General features: G+C 41.5%; 1 protein-coding gene across 2 annotated transcripts in view; it reads left to right on the top strand.

The window, feature by feature from the left end:
- Window positions 1-20270, top strand: part of ahnak (AHNAK nucleoprotein) — a 35666-nt gene extending 15396 nt beyond the window's left edge. For both annotated transcript variants that reach the window (XM_080008298.1, XM_080008299.1), the window contains one exon: window positions 38-20270. In XM_080008298.1, the coding sequence (XP_079864424.1) occupies window positions 38-19243 (19206 nt within the window). In that variant the 3' untranslated portion in view covers window positions 19244-20270. The remainder of the gene's footprint in view (window positions 1-37) is intronic.
- The last annotated feature ends 1586 nt before the right edge of the window (window positions 20271-21856 follow it).

Below are 21856 nucleotides of genomic sequence, written 5' to 3'. Positions count from 1 at the left end.
TACTGTCCAACTTATTATTGGCTTTTTGTACCAACAGAGTGGGGATGACGAGGACTACAAGAGAATATACACAAAAAAGATTAAACCGAGGCTGAAGTCAGAAGACCTTGCAGAAGGAGTGGACGTGCGCACTGAGCGGCATAGCAGCACAAGCACCGATGGCAGCACAATTACCACCATCACACGCCGCATCACTACCTACACTGTGGATATGCCAACCGGCATTGGCGAGCAATATGAACTTTCAAGCCCAGAGTTCAAGGGGCTGAGACACGAATCTGGGGATGGATCATCTCATATTACAATCTCACACGGGAGCCCTTCAGGTAAAGGCGGAGGCGACGAGGGAGTTTTTGAGTTAGGACATGAGTCCTTAAGTGGGCCACAAGCTAGTTCAACAGAGACACACTGGAGTACTGGAGGGTTAAAAACCACAAAAATAACCAGAGAGATTGAGGGAGACGGAGGTGTAGGACTGAGATTAAAGGGGCCACACATGTCACAAGTAAAAGGGATGGGAGGTTTGAGTATCTCAGGGGAGATTGGCGAGCATGGAGGAGACAGCACACATGTCTCAGACAAGAATGTGAGAATAAAAGAAAGCATGTCCATAGGCGGTAAGCATGTCACAATAGGAGGTTTGGGAGGTGGAGAAATTCAGTCTTTACCAGGAAAGTATACACATATTTCTTCCACCTCAGTGGGTAAGGTTGAAGACAGCGATGCAAACATCAGAGCTGGCAAGGTTAGAAGTCAGGTGTCAGGAATTACCATCAGTCATGAGAGAACAAAAGGTTCAGGTCATGTTGGTATTCCAAGTGAAAAAAATGATGGGACTTTCGCAGATGTTGATACTGGATTCAGTGGAGGAGATATATCAGCAGAATTCAAAGTACCAACAATTGACATAGATAGCTCAAGACATTCCTCACAGACAGAAAAACAATTACCAAATGTGAAAGGAAATGTAGGCATTTTAGCTTCTGGACTAAAGAATGATACAAACGCACCAAATAGAGATGTCACAGGGCCGACTATTTCATCCCAAGTTATGGATATCACATTGAAAGGTTCAAAACTAAGTGGAAAGATTGATGTTTCAGAGCCAATCATGAAGGGATATGTAAAGCCCCCCAAAACAGACAGTGGAATCTCCAAAGTGGAGATTGAAGGTCCAGAAATTAATTTAAAAGGACCTGAAGGTGAGATTAAGATGCCAAAAATAAAGGGGGCATCATTGGGCTTCAAGGGTCCAAAAGCACCAGACGTTCACGTCAAAGGACCGGAAGTTGACCAAGAAAACACTGGCGGCAGAATCACTGGGCCTAATGCATCCATCTCAGGGCCTAAGATTTCAATGACAGATGTAGACTTCAACTCACAAAGATCCAAGCTCACAGGAAATGTAGATGTGTCAGTGCCAAAGATTGAAGGAGATTTTAAAGCACCTAAAATAAAAATCAAAGGTCCTGATGTAAATACAGAAGGGCTTGAAAGTAGTTTCAAAACACCAGAAATCAAAATGCCAACATTTAGGGTCAAAGGTACTAAAGTGGAAGGGGCAGGAGTTGATGTTGACCTTCCTGAAAATCAAACTGATATGAAAGCAGCAGTTGCTAAAATCAGAGGTCCCCAAATTGATGTTGAAGGCATGGATGGAAATATCAAAGGGCCTGAATTCAACATAACATCAAAAAGCGACATCAACCTGAAAGGACCTAAGCTCACCAGAGATGTATCAGTGCCAAAGATCGAAGGGGACATCAAAGCTCCAAAATTTGAAATTGAGGGGGCAGACATTGGCATTAAGGGAGTAGAAGGTGGATTTAGAGTGCCAACAATTAAAATGGCATCATTTGGCCTAAAAGATCCGAAGGGAGAGGGTCCAGGTGTAGATATAGATCTTCCCCAAGCAGGCATTGATATCAAAGCACCTGCATTTAAAATAAAAGGACCAGAAATAGATGTTGAAGGCCCTAGTGGAAAAAACAACATGCCATCCATCTCAGGGCCAAAGATTTCAATGCCAAATGTAGACTTAAACCTGGAGGGACCAAATTTCAAAGCGGATGTAGACATAAAAGTTCCAAAGGTTAAGGGAGATATTCAAGCACCAAAAGTAGAAATTGAAGGGGCAGACATTGATATTACTGGTCCAGAAGGTGGATGGAGTATGCCCAAAATTAACCAAAGGTCCAAAGGTCCAAAAGTACAGGGTCCAGGTGTCAACATTAAGCTTCCCAAAGCTGACGTTGATATTAAAGCACCTGAACTTCACATCAAAGGACCAGAAATTAAAGGACCTGAAGGCAAAATTAAAAGTCCTACATTTGAAATGCCATCTATCTCAGCACCTACAATTCCAATGCCAGACATGGACTGGAAACTGAAAGGACCCAAAGTCAAGGGAGATATGGATGTCTCAGTGCCAAAGATTGAGGGAGACCTGAAAGGCCCCAAAATGGAAGTGGAAGGCCCTGATGTCGATTTAGGACTGGATGGTGGATTTAAAATGCCAAAATTGAAAATGCCATCATTTGGGTCGAAAGGACAAAAACTGCAGGGACCCGATTTGGAGGTGGATCTCCCTAAAGCTGACATTGATATAAAAGTGCCTGATGTTGACATTAAAGGACCAGAAATTGATCTAGAAGGACTGGGAGGAAAGATGAAAGGTCCTAAAATCGAAATGCCATCTATCTCAGCGCCTAATATTTCAATGCCAGACATGGGCTGGAAACTGAAAGGACCCAAAGTCAAGGGAGACATGGATGTCTCAGTGCCAAAGATTGAGGGAGACCTGAAAGGCCCAAAAATGGAAGTGGAAGGCCCTGATGTCGATTTAGGACTGGATGGTGGATTTAAAATGCCAAAATTGAAAATGCCATCATTTGGGTCGAAAGGACAAAAACTGGAGGGACCCGATTTGGACGTGGATCTCCCTAAAGCTGACATTGATATCAAAGTGCCTGATGTTGACATTAAAGGACCAGAAATTGATCTAGAAGGACCTGGAGGAAAGATGAAAGGTCCTAAAATCGAAATGCCATCTGTCTCAGCGCCTAAAATTTCAATGCCAGACATGGGCTGGAAACTGAAAGGACCCAAAGTCAAGGGAGATATGGATGTCTCAGTGCCAAAGATTGAGGGAGACCTGAAAGGCCCCAAAATGGAAGTGGAAGGCCCTGATGTCGATTTAGGACTGGATGGTGGATTTAAAATGCCAAAATTGAAAATGCCATCATTTGGGTCGAAAGGACAAAAACTGGAGGGACCAGATTTGGACGTGGATCTCCCTAAAGCTGACATTGATATCAAAGTGCCTGATGTTGACATAAAAGGACCAGAAATTAAAATCAAAGGACCTAAAGGAAAGATTAAAGGTCCTGAATTCGAAATGCCATCTATCTCAGCACCTAAAATTTCAATGCCAGACATGGGCTGGAAACTGAAAGGACCCAAAGTCAAGGGAGATATGGATGTGTCAGTGCCAAAGATTGAGGGAGACCTGAAAGGCCCCAAAATGGAAGTGGAAGGCCCTGATGTCGATTTAGGACTGGATGGTGGATTTAAAATGCCAAAATTGAAAATGCCATCATTTGGGTCGAAAGGTAAAAAACTGGAGGGACCCGATTTGGACGTGGATCTCCCTAAAGCTGACATTGATGTCAAAGTGCCTGATGTTGACATCAAAGGACCACAAATTGATATTAAAGGACCTGAAGGAAAGATTAAAGGTCTTAAATTTGAAAAGCCATCCATCTCAGTGCCTAAAATTTCAATGCCAGACATGGAATTCAAACTGAAAGGACCCAAAGTCAAGGGAGATATGGATGTCTCAGTACCAAAGATTGAGGGAGATATCAAAGGTCCAAAAATGGAAGTGGAAGGCCCTGATGTCGATTTAGGACTGGATGGTGGATTTCAAATGCCAAAATTGAAAATGCCATCATTTGGCTCGAAAGGTAAAAAACTGGAGGGACCCGATTTGGACATGGATCTCCCTAAAGCTGACATTGATGTCAAGGTGCCTGATGTTGACATCAAAGGACCACAGATTGATATTAAAGGACCTGGAGGAAAGATTAAAGGTCCTAAATTTGAAAAGCCATCCATCTCAGCGCCTAATATTTCATTGCCAGACATTGGTTTGAAACTGAAAGGACCCAAAGTCAAGGGAGACATGGATGTCTCAGTACCAAAGATTGAGGGGGACCTGAAAGGCCCCAAAATGGATGTGGAAGGTCCAGATGTTGATTTAGGACTGGATGGTGGATTTAAAATGCCCAAATTTAAAGTGCCATCGTTTGGGCTCAAAGGTCACAAAGTGGAGGGACCCGATTTGGACGTGGATCTCCCTAAAGCTGACATTGATGTCAAGGTGCCTGATGTTGACATCAAAGGACCACAGATTGATATTAAAGGACCTGGAGGAAAGATTAAAGGTCCTAAATTTGAAAAGCCATCCATCTCAGCGCCTAATATTTCATTGCCAGACATTGGTTTGAAACTGAAAGGACCCAAAGTCAAGGGAGACATGGATGTCTCAGTACCAAAGATTGAGGGGGACCTGAAAGGCCCCAAAATGGATGTGGAAGGTCCAGATGTTGATTTAGGACTGGATGGTGGATTTAAAATGCCCAAATTTAAAGTGCCATCGTTTGGGCTCAAAGGTCACAAAGTGGAGGGACCCGATTTGGACGTGGATCTCCCTAAAGCTGACATTGATGTCAAAGTGCCCGATGTTGACATTAAAGGACCAGAAATTGAAATTGAAGGACCGGAAGGAAAGATTAAAGGTCCTAAATTTGAAATGCCATCCATCTCAGCACCTAAAATTTCAATGCCAGACATGGAATTCAAACTGAAAGGACCCAAAGTCAAGGGAGATATGGATGTCTCAGTACCAAAGATTGAGGGAGACCTGAAAGGACCCAAAATGGAAGTGGAAGGCCCTGATGTTGATTTAGGAATGGGTGTTGGATTTAAAATGCCAAAATTGAAAATGCCATCATTTGGGTCGAAAGGTAAAAGACTGGAGGGACCCGATTTGGACGTGGATCTCTCTAAAGCTGACATTGATATCAAAGTGCCCGATGTTGACATCAAAGGACCACAGATTGATATTGAAGGACCTGAAGGAAAGATTAAAGGTCCTAAATTTGAAATGCCATCCATCTCAGTGCCTAAAATTTCAATGCCAGACATGGAATTCAAACTGAAAGGACCCAAAGTCAAGGGAGATATGGATGTCTCAGTACCAAAGATCGAGGGAGACTTGAAAGGACCCAAAATGGAGGTGGAAGGCCCTGATGTCGATTTAGGAATGGATGGTGGATTTAAAATGCCAAAATTGAAAATACCAACATTTGGTTTGAAAGGTAAAAAACTGGAGGGACCCGATTTGGATGTGGAACTCCCTAAAGCTGACATTGATATCAAAGTGCCTGATGTTGACATCGAAGGACCACAGATTGACATTGAAGGACCTGAAGGAAAATTCAAAGGTCCTAAATTCGAAATGCCATCTATCTCAGCACCTAAAATTTCAATGCCAGATATGGGTTGGAAACTGAAAGGACCCAAAGTCAAGGGAGATATGGATGTCTCAGTACCAAAGATTGAGGGGGACCTGAAAGGCCCCAAAATGGAAGTGGAAGGCCCTGATGTCGATTTAGGAATGGGTGGTGGATTTAAAATGCCAAAATTGAAAATGCCATCATTTGGGTTGAAAGGTAAAAAACTGGAGGGACCCGATTTGGACGTGGATCTCCCTAAAGCTGACATTGATGTCAAAGTGCCTGATGTTGACATCAAAGGACCAGAAATTGAAATTGAAGGACCGGAAGGGAAGATTAAAGGTCATAAATTCGAAATGCCATCCATCTCAGCGCCTAATATTTCATTGCCAGACATTGGCTTGAAACTGAAAGGACCCAAAGTCAAGGGGGATATGGATGTCTCAGTGCCAAAGATTGAGGGAGACCTGAAAGGCCCCAAAATGGATGTGGAAGGTCCAGATGTTGATTTAGGACTGGATGGTGGATTTAAAATGCCCAAATTTAAAGTGCCATCGTTTGGGCTCAAAGGTCACAAAGTGGAGGGACCCGATTTGGACGTGGATCTCCCTAAAGCTGACATTGATATCAAAGTGCCCGATGTTGACATTAAAGGACCAGAAATTGAATTTGAAGGACCGGAAGGAAAGATTAAAGGTCCTAAATTTGAAATGCCATCCATCTCAGCACCTAAAATTTCAATGCCAGACATGGGCTGGAAACTGAAAGGACCCAAAGTCAAGGGAGATATGGATGTCTCAGTGCCAAAGATTGAGGGGGACCTGAAAGGCCCCAAAATGGATGTGGAAGGCCCTGATGTTGATTTAGGACTGGATGGTGGATTTAAAATGCCCAAATTTAAAATGCCATCATTTGGGCTCAAAGGTCACAAACTGGAGGGACCCGATTTGGACGTGGATCTCCCCAAAGCTGACATTGATATCAAAGTGCCCGATGTTGACATCAAAGGACCAGAAATTGAAATTGAAGGACCGGAAGGAAAGATTAAAGGTCATAAATTCGAAATGCCATCCATCTCAGCGCCTAATATTTCATTGCCAGACATTGGTTTGAAACTGAAAGGACCAAAACTCAAGGGGGATATGGATGTCTCAGTGCCAAAGATTGAGGGAGACCTGAAAGGCCCCAAAATGGATGTGGAAGGTCCAGATGTTGATTTAGGACTGGATGGTGGATTTAGAATGCCCAAATTGAAAATGCCATCATTTGGGTCGAAAGGTAAAAAACTGGAGGGACCCGATTTGGACGTGGATCTCCCTAAAGCTGACATTGATATCAAAGTGCCCAATCTTGACATCAAAGGACCAGAAATTGACATTGAAGGACCTGAAGGAAAATTCAAAGGTCCTAAATTCGAAATGCCATCTATCTCAGCACCCAAAATTTCAATGCCAGACATGGGCTGGAAACTGAAAGGACCCAAAGTCAAGGGAGATATGGATGTCTCAGTGCCAAAGATTGAGGGAGATCTGAAAGGACCCAAAATGGAAGTGGAAGGCCCTGATGTCGATTTAGGACTGGATGGTGGATTTAAAATGCCAAAATTGAAAATGCCATCATTTGGGTCGAAAGGTAAAAAACTGGAGGGACCCGATTTGGACGTGGATCTCCCTAAAGCTGACATTGATATCAAAGTGCCTGACGTTGACATCAAAGGACCAGAAATTGAAATTGAAGGACCTGAAGGAAAGATTAGAGGTCCTAAATTTGAAATGCCATCCATCTCAGCACCTAAAATTTCAATGCCAGACATAGGCATTAAATTTAAGGGACCCAAAGTCAAGGGAGATATGGATGTGTCTGTGCCAAAAATTGAGGGAGACCTGAAAGGCCCCAAAATGGAAGTGGAAGGCCCTGATGGCGATTTCGGGATGGATGGTGGATTTCAAATGCCAAAATTGAAAATGCCATCATTTGGGTTGAAAGGTAAAAAACTGGAGGGACCCGATTTAGATGTGGATCTCCCTAAAGCTGACATTGATGGCAAATTGCCTGACGTTGACATCAAAGGACCACAAATCGACATTGAAGGACCTGAAGGAAAATTCAAAGGTCCTAAATTTGAAATGCCATCTATCTCAGCGCCTAAAATTTCAATGCCAGACATGGGCTGGAAACTGAAAGGCCCCAAAGTCAAGGGAGATATGGATGTCTCAGTGCCAAAGATTGAGGGAGACCTGAAAGGCCCCAAAATGGAAGTGGAAGGCCCTGATGTCGATTTAGGAATGGGTGGTGGATTTCAAATGCCAAAATTGAAAATGCCATCATTTGGGTCGAAAGATCAAAAATTGGAGGGACCCGATTTGGAGGTTGATATCAAAGTGCCTGGTGTTGACATCAAAGGACCACAAATTGACATTGAAGGACCTGAAGGACAGGTTAAAGGTCCTAAATTCGAAATGCCATCTATCTCAGCACCTAAAATTTCAATGCCAGACATGGGCTGGAAACTGAAAGGACCCAAAGTCAAGGGAGATATTGATGTCTCAATGCCAAAGATTGAGGGCGATCTGAAAGGCCCCGACATGGACATTGATGGACCTGATGTGAATATTGAATCTCCAGATTTACACTTCACGGGTTCAAAGTTTAAGATGCCATCAATCACTGGACCAAAAATATCTTTGCCTGATGTTGACTTCCATGTAAAAGGGCCAAAGTCAAAGGGAGATGTTAAGGGAGACATCCACTTGCCAAAGGCTGAAGTTGAGAGCCCTGAAATATCAATTGAGACTCCTGATGTTGTCTCAAAAAAGCCCAAATTCAAACTTCCAAGATTTGGATTCAAGGGCCCAAAGGTAAAGCTTCCTGAAGTTGATGTAAATCGACCTGAAGTGGACATCAATCTCAGAGGTCCAAAAGCAAGTCTCGAGGGACCTGAACTTGATTTGGATGTAACTAGTCCCAAGATTAAAGGATCCAAATTTAAAATTCCAACAATTACTGGTCCAAAGATAACGCTTCCTGATGTTGATATGAATATTAAAGGGAAAAGACCAAAGGGAGATATAGATGCCTCGGTTCCGAATATTGAAGCTGATATCAAATTACCCCAGATTGAGCCCGGTTCTCTGGATGTAGATGTGAAGAGCTCAGATTCTGGCTTCCGACTGCCAAAATTTAAAATGCCAAAATTTGGCTTCAAAGTTCCAAAAGTGGAAGGACCAGATGTCGAGGTTGAACTACCTAAAACTGATGTTGATATCAAACTGCCTGATTTTGACATCAAAGGACCAGAATTTGATGTTGAAGGACCTGAAGGAAAGATCAAAAGTCCAAAATTCAAAATTCCAACCATCTCAGGACCCAAGATTTCAATGCCTGACGTGGACTTGAACCTCAGAGGACCTAAAGTCAAGGGAGATATGAGTGTCTCAGTGCCAAAGATTGAGGGAGATATTAAAGGTCCGAAAATAGAGATAGAAGGTCCAGACATCGATTTAGAAGGTCCAGAAGGTGGATTTAAAATTCCAAAAATAAAAATGCCTACATTTGGCTTAAAAGGTCCAAAACTGGAGGGACCCGATTTGGATGTGGATCTCCCGAAAGCTGACATGAATATCAAAATGCCCGATGTTGACATCAAAGGACCAGAAATTGATATTGAAGGACCTCAAGGAAAGATTAAAGGTCCTAAATTCAAAGTGCCATCTGTCTCACCACCTAAAGTTTCAATGCCAGACATGGAATTTAAACTGAAAGGACCAAAAGTCAAGGGAGATGTTGACGTGGCAATACCAAAGATTGAGGGTGACCTGAAAGGCCCCAAAATGGAAGTGGAAGGCCCAGATGTTGACTTAGGACTGGATGGTGGATTTAAAATGCCAAAATTGAAAATCCCATCATTTGGAATCAAATATCCAAAACTGGAGGGCCCCGATTTGAACGTGGATCTCCCTAAAGCTGACATTGATATCAAAGTGCCCGATGTTGACATCAAAGGACCAGAAATTGAAATTGAAGGACCAGAAGGAAAGATTAAAGGTTCTAAATTCGAAATGCCATCCATCTCAGCGCCTAATATTTCATTGCCAGACATTGGTTTGAAACTGAAAGGACCCAAAGTCAAGGGAGATATGGATGTCTCAGTGCCAAAGATTGAGGGAGACCTGAAAGGTCCAAAAATGGAAGTGGAAGGCCCTGATGTTGATTTAGGACTGGATGGTGGATTTAAAATGCCCAAATTTAAAATGCCATCATTTGGGCTCAAAGGTCACAAACTGGAGGGACCCGATTTGGACGTGGATCTCCCTAAAGCTGACATTGATGTCAAAGTGCCCGATGTTGACATCAAAGGACCAGAAATTGATATTGAAGGACCCGGAGGAAAGATAAAAGGTCCTAAATTAGAAATGCCATCTATTTCAGCGCCTAATATTTCATTGCCAGACATTGGCTTGAAACTGAAAGGACCCAAAGTCAAGGGAGACATGGATGTCTCAGTGCCAAAGATTGAGGGAGATATCAAAGGTCCAAAAATGGAAGTGGAAGGCCCTGATGTTGATTTAGGACTGGATGGTGGATTTAAAATGCCCAAATTTAAAATGCCATCATTTGGGTTCAAAGGTCACAAACTAGAGGGACCCGATTTGGACGTGGATCTCCCTAAAGCTGACATTGATGTCAAAGTGCCCGATGTTGACATCAAAGGACCAGAAATTGATCTAGAAGGACCTGGAGCAAAGATTAAAGGTCCTAACTTTGAAATGCCATCCATCTCAGCGCCTAATATTTCATTGCCAGACATCGGCTTGAAACTGAAAGGACCCAAAGTCAAGGGAGATATGGATGTCTCAGTGCCAAAGATTGAGGGAGATATCAAAGGTCCAAAAATGGAAGTGGAAGGCCCTGATGTTGATTTAGGACTGGATGGTGGATTTAAAATGCCCAAATTTAAAATGCCATCATTTGGGTTCAAAGGTCACAAACTAGAGGGACCCGATTTGGACGTGGATCTCCCTAAAGCTGACATTGATATCAAAGTGCCCGATGTTGACATCAAAGGACCAGAAATTGATATTGAAGGACCCGGAGGAAAGATTAAAGGTCCTAACTTTGAAATGCCATCTATCTCAGCGCCTAATATTTCATTGCCAGACATCGGCTTGAAACTGAAAGGACCCAAAGTCAAGGGAGATATGGATGTCTCAGTACCAAAGATTGAGGGAGATATCAAAGGTCCAAAAATGGAAGTGGAAGGCCCTGATGTTGATTTAGGACTGGATGGTGGATTTAAAATGCCCAAATTTAAAATGCCATCATTTGGGTTCAAAGGTCACAAACTGGAGGGACCCGATTTGGACGTGGATCTCCCTAAAGCTGACATTGATATCAAAGTGCCTGATGTTGACATCAAAGGACCAGAAATTGATATTGAAGGACCCGGAGGAAAGATTAAAGGTCCTAACTTTGAAATGCCATCTATCTCAGCGCCTAATATTTCATTGCCAGACATCGGCTTGAAACTGAAAGGACCCAAAGTCAAGGGAGATATGGATGTCTCAGTACCAAAGATTGAGGGAGATATCAAAGGTCCAAAAATGGAAGTGGAAGGACCTGATGTTGATTTAGGACTGGATGGTGGATTTAAAATGCCCAAATTTAAAATGCCATCATTTGGGTTCAAAGGTCACAAACTAGAGGGACCCGATTTGGACGTGGATCTCCCTAAAGCTGACATTGATGTCAAAGTGCCCGATGTTGACATCAAAGGACCAGAAATTGATATTGAAGGACCCAGAGGAAAGATTAAAGGTCCTAACTTTGAAATGCCATCTATCTCAGCGCCTAATATTTCATTGCCAGACATCGGCTTGAAACTGAAAGGACCCAAAGTCAAGGGAGATATGGATGTCTCAGTACCAAAGATTGAGGGAGATATCAAAGGTCCAAAAATGGAAGTGGAAGGCCCTGATGTTGATTTAGGACTGGATGGTGGATTTAAAATGCCCAAATTTAAAATGCCATCATTTGGGTTCAAAGGTCACAAACTAGAGGGACCCGATTTGGACGTGGATCTCCCTAAAGCTGACATTGATGTCAAAGTGCCCGATGTTGACATCAAAGGACCAGAAATTGATCTAGAAGGACCTGGAGGAAAGATTAAAGGTCCTAACTTTGAAATGCCATCTATCTCAGCGCCTAATATTTCATTGCCAGACATCGGCTTGAAACTGAAAGGACCCAAAGTCAAGGGAGACATGGATGTCGCAGTGCCAAAGATTCAGGGAGATATCAAAGGTCCAAAAATGGAAGTAGAAGGCCCTGATGTTGATTTAGGACTGGATGGTGGATTTAAAATGCCCAAATTTAAAATGCCATCATTTGGGTTCAAAGGTCACAAACTAGAGGGACCCGATTTGGATGTGGATCTCCCTAAAGCTGACGTTGATATCAAAGTGCCTGATGTTGACATCAAAGGACCAGAAATTGATATTGAAGGACCCGGAGGAAAGATTAAAGGTCCTAACTTTGAAATGCCATCTATCTCAGCGCCTAATATTTCATTGCCAGACATCGGCTTGAAACTGAAAGGACCCAAAGTCAAGGGAGATATGGATGTCTCAGTACCAAAGATTGAGGGAGATATCAAAGGTCCAAAAATGGAAGTGGAAGGCCCTGATGTTGATTTAGGACTGGATGGTGGATTTAAAATGCCCAAATTTAAAATGCCATCATTTGGGTTCAAAGGTCACAAACTAGAGGGACCCGATTTGGACGTGGATCTCCCTAAAGCTGACATTGATATCAAAGTGCCTGATGTTGACATCAAAGGACCAGAAATTGATATTGAAGGACCCAGAGGAAAGATTAAAGGTCCTAACTTTGAAATGCCATCTATCTCAGCGCCTAATATTTCATTGCCAGACATCGGCTTGAAACTGAAAGGACCCAAAGTCAAGGGAGACATGGATGTCTCAGTGCCAAAGATTCAGGGAGATATCAAAGGTCCAAAAATGGAAGTAGAAGGCCCTGATGTTGATTTAGGACTGGATGGTGGATTTAAAATGCCCAAATTTAAAATGCCATCATTTGGGTTCAAAGGTCACAAACTAGAGGGACCCGATTTGGATGTGGATCTCCCTAAAGCTGACATTGATGTCAAAGTGCCCGATGTTGACATCAAAGGACCAGAAATTGATATTGAAGGACCCGGAGGAAAGATTAAAGGTCCTAACTTTGAAATGCCATCTATCTCAGCGCCTAATATTTCATTGCCAGACATCGGCTTGAAACTGAAAGGACCCAAAGTCAAGGGAGATATGGATGTCTCAGTACCAAAGATTGAGGGAGATATCAAAGGTCCAAAAATGGAAGTGGAAGGCCCTGATGTTGATTTAGGACTGGATGGTGGATTTAAAATGCCCAAATTTAAAATGCCATCATTTGGGTTCAAAGGTCACAAACTAGAGGGACCCGATTTGGACGTGGATCTCCCTAAAGCTGACATTGATGTCAAAGTGCCCGATGTTGACATCAAAGGACCAGAAATTGATATTGAAGGACCCGGAGGAAAGATTAAAGGTCCTCATTTTGAAATGCCATCCATCTCAGCACCTAAAATTTCAATGCCAGACATCGGCTTGAAACTGAAAGGACCCAAAGTCAAGGGAGATATGGATGTCTCAGTGCCAAAGATTGAGGGAGATATCAAAGGTCCAAAAATGGAAGTGGAAGGCCCTGATGTTGATTTAGGACTGGATGGTGGATTTAAAATGCCCAAATTTAAAATGCCATCATTTGGGTTCAAAGGTCACAAACTGGAGGGACCCGATTTGGACGTGGATCTCCCTAAAGCTGACATTGATATCAAAGTGCCCGATGTTGACATCAAAGGACCAGAAATTGATATAAAAGGACCTGGAGGAAAGATTAAAGGTCCTAAATTAGAAATGCCATCCATCTCAGCACCTAAAATTTCATTGCCAGACATGGGCTTGAAACTGAAAGGACCCAAAGTCAAGGGAGATATGGATGTCTCAGTGCCAAAGATTGAGGGAGATTTCAAAGGTCCGAAAATGGAAGTGGAAGGCCCTGATGTTGATTTAGGACTGGATGGTGGATTTAAAATGCCAAAATTGAAAATGCCATCATTTGGCCTCAAAGGTCACAAACTGGAGGGACCCGATTTGGACGTGGATCTCCCTAAAGCTGACATTGATATCAAAGTGCCCGATGTTGACATCAAAGGACCAGAAATTGATATTGAAGGACCGGAAGGAAAGATTAAAGGTCCTAAATTTAAAATGCCAACCATCTCAGGGCCCAAGATATCAATGCCAGACGTGGACTTTAAACTGAAAGGACCAAAAGTCAAGGGTGATATAAATGTCTCAGTTCCAAAGATTGAGGGAGACCTGAAAGGCCCCAAAATGGAAGTAGAAGGCCCAGATACTGATTTCGGACTTGAAGGTGGATTGAGAATGCCCAAATTTAAAATGCCATCATTTGGCATGAAGGATTCAAAACTGGAGGGACCCAATTTGGACATGGATCTCCCTAAAGCTGACCTGAATATCAAAGTGCCTGATGTTGACATTAAAAGACCAGATATCAATATTGAAGGACCTGAAGGAAAATTCAAAGGTCCTACATTTAAAATGCCATCCATCTCAGGGCCCAAGATGCCAGACGTGGATTTTAATCTGAAAGGACCCAAGCTAAAGGGAGATGTTGAGGTATCAGTGCCAAAAATTGAGGGCGACATTAATGCACCAAAAGTGGATATTGAGGGTCATGACTTTGATATTAAAGCCCCTGGAGGGGGATTCAAAATGCCCAAAATTAAAATGCCATCATTTGGTGGAAAAGGTATAAAAGTAAAGGGGCCGGATGTTGATGTTGACTTCCCTAAACCTGAAATTGATGTTAAAGTGCCTGATGTTGACATCAAAGGACCGGAAATTGATTTTGATGGACCTGAAGGAAAGATCAAAGGTCATACATTTAAAATGCCAACCATCTCAGGCCCCAAGATTTCAATGCCAGATGTGGACTTTCAACTGAAAGGACCCAAAGTCAAGGGAGATATGGATGTCTCAGTGCCAAAGGTTGAGGGAGATATCAAAGGTCCGAAAATCGAGATAGAAGGTCCAGATGTTGATTTTGATGGACCTGAAGGTGGATTTAAAATGCCAAAATTAAGGATGCCATCATTTGGCTTCAAAGGTCAAAAAGTAGAGGGTCCAGATTTCAACATCGACCTCCCCAAAACTGGAATTGATTTTGAAGCACCTGAACTTGACCTTCAAGGACCAGAAATTGGAGGACCTGGTGGCAAAATCAAAGGCCCTAATTTCAAAATGCCAACCATCTCAGGACCCAAGATTTCAATGCCAGGTGTGGACTTTAACCTGAGAGGACCTCAGCTTAAGGGGGATGTAGATGTAACGGTTCCAACATTTGAGGGTGACATTCAAGCACCAGAAGTGGATATTGAAGGTCCAGACCTTCATCTTAAAGGGCACGAAGGTGGATTTAAAATGCCCCACATTAAAATGCCATCATTTGGTGGGAAAGGTTTAAAGGTAAAGGGACCAGATGTTGATCTTCCGAAAGCTGACATTGATATCAAAGTACCTGGTGTTGACATCAAAGGACCAGAATTTGATGCTGAAGGACCCGAAGGAAAGATCAGAGGTCCTACATTCAAAATGCCATCCATCTCAGGACCAAAGATTTCAATGCCAGGCTTCGACGTAAACCTGCAACGACCCAACCTCAAAGGTGATGTAGATGTTTCAGTGCCAAACATTGAGGGAGATATCAAAGGGCCAGAAATGGATATAAAAGGTCCAAATGTTGATATCAAAGGGTCTAAATTCCAAATGCCATCCATTTCAGGGCCAAAGGTTTCAATGCCTGACATTGATCTTAACCTTAAAGGACCTAAGCTCAAGGGAGATATCTCAGTGCCAAAGGTTGAAGGGGAAATTAAAACACCAAAAATTGAAGGTCCAGATGTTGATGTAAAGGTCTCTGAAGGTGGATTTAAAATGCCCAAGTTTAAATTGCCATCATTTGGCATGAAAAGTTCAAAACTGGAGGGACCCGATTTGGACGTGAATCTCCCTAAAGCTGACCTGAATATCAAAGTGCCTGATGTTGACATTAAAGGACCAGAAATTGATATTGAAGGACCTGAAGGAAAATTCAAAGGTCCTACATTTAAAATGCCATCCATCTCAGGGCCCAAGATTCCAATGCCAGACATGGACTTCGAACTGAAAGGACCCAAGCTAAAGGGAGATGTTGAGGTATCAGTGCCAAAAATTGAGGGAGACATTAATGCACCAAAAGTGGATATTGAGGGTCCAGACTTTGATATTAAAGCCCCTGGAGGTGGATTCAAAATGCCCAAAATTAAAATGCCATCATTCGGTGGAAAAGGTATAAAAGTAAAGGGGCCGGATGTTGATGTTGACTTCCCTAAACCTGAAATTGATGTTAAAGTGCCTGATGTTGACATCAAAGGACCGGAAATTGATTTTGATGGACCTGAAGGAAAGATCAAAGGTCATACATTTAAAATGCCATCCATCTCAGGCCCCAAGATTTCAATGCCAGATGTGGACTTTCAACTGAAAGGACCCAAAGTCAAGGGAGATATGGATGTCTCAGTGCCAAAGGTTGAGGGAGATATCAAAGGTCCGAAAATCGAGATGGAAGGTCCAGATGTTGATTTTGATGGACCTGAAGGTGGATTTAAAATGCCAAAATTAAGGTTGCCCTCTTTTGGCTTCAAAGGTCAAAAAGTAGAGGGTCCAGATTTCAACATCGACCTCCCCAAAACTAAAATTGATATTGAAGCACCTGAACTTGACATCCAAGGACCAGAAATTGGAGGACCTGGTGGCAAAATCAAAGGCCCTAATTTCAAAATGCCAACCATCTCAGGACCCAAGATTTCAATGCCAGGTGTGGACTTTAATTTGAGAGGACCTCAGCTTAAGGGGGATGTAGATGTAACAGTTCCAACGTTTGAGGGTGACATTCAAGCACCAGAAGTGGATATTGAAGGTCCAGACCTTCATCTTCAAGGGCACGAAGGTGGATTTAAAATGCCCCACATTAAAATGCCATCATTTGGTGGGAAAGGCTTAAAGGTAAAAGGACCAGATGTTGATCTTCCGAAAGCTGACATTGATATCAAAGTACCTGGTGTTGACATCAAAGGACCAGAATTTGATGCTGAAGGACCCGAAGGAAAGATCAGAGGTCCTAAATTCAACATACCATCCATCTCAGGACCCAAGATTTCAATGCCAAATGTGGACTTTAACCTGAGAGGACCTCAGCTTGAGGGGGATGTAGATGTAACGGTTCCAAAGTTTGAGGGTGACATTAAAGCACCAGAAGTGAATATTGAAGGTCCAGACCTTCATCTTAAAGGGCACGAAGGTGGATTTAAAATGCCCCACATTAAAATGCCATCATTTGGTGGGAAAGGTTTAAAGGTAAAGGGACCAGATGTTGATCTTCCGAAAGCTGACATTGATATCAAAGTACCTGGTGTTGACATCAAAGGACCAGAATTTGATGCTGAAGGACCCGAAGGAAAGATCAGAGGTCCTAAATTCAACATACCATCCATCTCAGGACCAAAGATTTCAATGCCAGGCTTCGACGTAAACCTGCAACGACCCAACCTCAAAGGTGATGTAGATGTTTCAGTGCCAAACATTGAGGGAGATATCAAAGGGCCAAAAATGGATATAAAAGGTCCAAATGTTGATATCAAAGGGTCTAAATTCCAAATGCCATCCATTTCAGGGCCAAAGGTTTCAATGCCTGACATTGATCTTAACCTTAAAGGACCAAAGCTCAAGGGAGCTGTCTCAGTGCCAAAGGTTGAAGGAGAAATTCAAACCCCAAAAATTGAAGGTCCAGATGTTGATGTAAAGGTCCCTGAAGGTGGATTTAAAATGTCAAAAATGAAGATGCCGTCACTCAGTTTCAAAGGTCCTAAAGTAGAAGTTCCAGACGTTGATGTTAATATTCCAAACGCTGATGTGGATATTAAGGCATCACAATTCAAAGGACCTGAAATCGATATAGGTGGTGCTGGAGGTCAATTCAAAGGTCCAAAGTTGAAAATGCCATCAATGTCAGGGCCTCAAATTTCAATGCCTGAAATCGACCTTAATGTGAAGGGCCCTAAGCTCAAAGGAGATATGGATGTGCGAGTCCCGAAATTAGAGGGAGATATTAAAGGTCCTAATGTCAATATCAAAACACCTGCCATTAATGTTGAGGGTGCATCCTTTGAGACTGGAAAAACAAGTGTAACATTTCCAAGATTTAAAGGTCCTAAATTTGGTATTAAGAGCCCAGAGGTTCATGGGTCCGAAGGCAAGGTTAAAACGGCAACCTTCAGTATGGGATCCAAAAGTCCCAAAATGGGAATTAGCGTTCCAGATGCTGAAGCAAGTCTTGATGCCCCTGACATTGACATACATGTAAAGGGAAAGAAAGGAAAATTCAAACTTCCTAAAATGAAAGCAAAGGCAAAGACACCAGAAGTTGACATTGAAACACCAGTGGTAGACTTGGATGTAGATTCACCAGATGCTCATGTAAAAGGAACAAAGGCAAAGAAGCCTTTATTTGGCAAACTTCATTTTCCTGATGTGGAATTTGACATCAAATCACCAAAAGTGAAAGTGGATAGCTCTTTGTCAGGGGGAATGAAATCATCTGATATAGATTTGTCATCTGGAGGCCTAAATTTCCCTGATGTCAATTTGAATGGACAAGAGGCAGCAATGTCGGCAAGTTTGAAAGGTCCAAAACTGGATTTAAAGGAAGGTAGGGACATGGACATGAACATTTCAGGGGGAAACGCATCTGCCGGACTACAGTACCCAGAGGGCACAGTTATATTTCCCAAAATCAAAGTTCCCAAATTTGGCATCGCTCTGCCTGATATGGCAGGTCGAGATGTTGGGGTAAATGTTGAGTCAGGAGCAACTGTGAGTGGAGACATAAACGTACAATCCCCTTCTTTTAGTTCTCATCTTGGTTCAGAAAACATTGAAGTTCCAAGTCCAGAGCTGAGGCACAAAGAAGGAAAAGTAAAGGTCAAGGTGCCAAGATTCTTTGGCAAATCTAAAGCAAAGGGTAGTAGTGCTGCTGATTTAAGCACAGAGGGGCTTGAGGTAGAATTAAGTGGCAGTGGAAAGGGTGGAGGAGTCTCTCAAGATTTAAGGTTAAGTTCTGGGGAATTAGTGAGAGGAAATTTAGAAGTAGAGGGGGACTCTGGATTTAGTGTTTCACCTAAAGGAAAATCTGCCTCACTGGATCTATTCAAAAAATCAAAGCACAGGTCCTCTTCTTTCAGCGATGAGGGCGGGCTGGCAGTCAGTTCACCATCAACTCACTTAGAGGCTGAAGGAGGTGACATTTCTCTAGATCTAGGTGGAGGTAAGGTTAAAGGAAAGAAAGGCAAGTTAAAGTTTGGTACCTTTGGAGGCTTTGGTTCCAAGTCAAAGGGCTCATATGAAGTGTCACTTGGAGAGGATAGCGAGGCAAGAGTCGAGGGAAGTGCAGGGGCTTCTCTCCCATCCAAAAAATCCAGACTGTCTTCATCCTCCAGTAGTGACAGCGGGTCGAGAGGAGGCTTCCGCTTCCCCAGACTTGAACTATCTGTGTCACCAAAAAAATGAATTTTGGAATGAATTAAACACTCTCATGTACAATTCTGTACATTTTCAAATTTTCTGATGAATCCCTAATAATTCAGGTAGCAAATCTAACTTAGAGTTTTACATTAATTTAACTTTACTTAAATCACGGTAAATGTCATAATTTCATTAATTACACGAGTACATGAGTTTGTTTAAAATCCCATGACATTGTAAATAAGATGAATTTGTATTATAAAATTAGATTTTTTTTTGTACATAGTCAAAATTTATTGATCATATACCATCCCACCAAATTATCACTAATAGTTTCTCACAAGGTTTTTCCAGATACCTGTTCCATTTTATTAAATAAATGCCTTTGAGAGAAGGTGTGGTATATTTGTATCTAGGGGTATGTTGCACAAAGAAAGAGATATAGTGACAATAGTTGTATCTAAGGAAATTATGTTTATACACCCAGACACAAAGCAAAAACATACATTAGTTGTTTTTATGTATGAAAAGATTTTGTTATTTTGTTTTGAAGCTTTGATATTATGTAATCTATGCAGAATGATATTTACTCAACTTAGAGCTGGCCCTTAACAGCATAAGACGGGCAGTGGCCATAATTGCAAAGACAATCAATTACTTTTTGAAACTATTCATTCTACTCACTGCTGTTAATACTTTATCATTGATTTAAGGGGAGCACCTATGTGTTTTGTTTTTTTACTAAAGCTATGCGTTCACCTCCTTGTAGATTTGTCTTTTTAGACCTCTTTTATCCCCAAAAAATAGTTGTCTGCTCTTCTGGTCCTCTGTCCGACCAAAATCCCTTTTTGTCCTTGTACACAAACACATTGTATTTGGCTAAAATAAAAATGCTATCAATATATGTGAATGTTTCATGAAATATGTTAATTCTTTGCTAACAAAATCTGTGATGATTTTAGAAAAAGGGTTACATAGTTCTGATCTGATGAAGATTGTGTAACGTTCTTTGGGTCTTGTTTGTTTTCTGTGTGCATTCTTCAAAATAAATCAACAATTGAGTTATAAAATATGTTTGGCTTCCAGAGTCTGTCTATCTATCGATCTATCTATCGATCTATCTATCGATCTATCTATCGATCGATCTATCGATCTATCGATCTATCTATCGATCGATCGATCTATCTATCTATCTATCTATCTATCTATCGATCTATCGATCTATCGATCTATCGATCTATCGATCTATCTATCTATCTATCGATCTATCGATCGATCGATCGATTACTCTCCATAAAAAAACACATCACTGTGCATTCAAGCAGCATGGAATTTAGTAGTACAATCAAACAGCATAACATTAGATTTGTTTCATTCAAAAACCAAGGCTGGATTATTTCCAAATATAAAATAAAGTGTCACCATCTCTATCACTTTACAGCAGTAAAACAAAATTCGGGGTTGATAAAAATACTAGTTGGTGATATATTTGTCTCCCTGAAGACAGGTCCTTGCGGAGGTAAACTTCAGTTCAGTTTTGCACGGACTAGTGAGGCGTTGGTGAGACTTAAACAGCTTTGACTTCACAACAAGTTATGTGAAAATGGGTTATTCAACAGTTGACAAGCATGACAAAAAATTCGGAATAAGTTCAGAAGTATATTGATGTTCTGACAAGTTTGTGGATGTGTACTTGATAGAGTTCCTCTGAATGCTCAACATAGACTACTAAGGTTTTGGTCAAGCATGTAGAATGTAAATGTAAAATGCACTCGTGTTGCCACTCGACACTTACATCAGTCTTCATTTCTACAAAGTTCTAATTAGGTGTATACTCAAATTTATTAGACAGTACATATTTGTTACTACTTCTAACAGTCATGGTTCATACCACACACACACACGCACGCACACACACACACACACACACACACTATTGAAAACAATTACAAGAGTCAGTAGAAAAAATCTGTTATTCAAATGTTATCACCAGAATGCGATGTTCGGTTAGTTTGACGACTATAATGACACATGTACTTATTATGTAAGTTGGTTTGGTTAAAAGCATATGCTAAATTATGTTATGTAATGTAACAACTAGTCTACTTCTAAAGTATTCCATTGATTTTTTTAAAGACTTACATTTTTGATTGTGTGATCAGTATTTTATACCCAATCTTTATTTGAATAACAAAAGCCTGACTTTGTAGAGTCACATATGAGTAACCAGTTTGTTCGAAAAATCCTTTAATGAGATCTAGTTTTGTCATTTAGTAGCCCACTGTTTCTATTTTCTATTTTATTTTAATTAGAATACTTCCAGTTCCATCAAGTTTGGTGATCACATTGTCCATAACTGCCCATCAGGAACTAATTGGAACTAATTGGCACATTAATCAGAATAAGATGATTAACCATGAATACGATAATATCTAGATTAAGGTTTTTACTCGTGGTTGCAATATTTATCTTCCTTCAAACAGCTGAATTTAATGACTTATTCATCAGTGGAACAGAAGTCAAGGTTTGCGGAACAAAATTGCAAGATTTAAAAACCCCTTTGTTTGAAATAAAGTCTGTGTCAAGTTTGTGGTCCGGTCTACTTGCACTGTAGCAAGTAAGTAATGTACAAGTAAATCATGTTAAAACTGTCACATG

This window comes from Zeus faber (assembly GCF_960531495.2).
Source record: "Zeus faber genome assembly, chromosome: 10".
NCBI classification, from domain to species: domain Eukaryota; kingdom Metazoa; phylum Chordata; class Actinopteri; order Zeiformes; family Zeidae; genus Zeus; species Zeus faber.
Note: the sequence above shows the minus strand (reverse complement) of the source record. Positions and strands in the feature narration are given on the sequence as shown.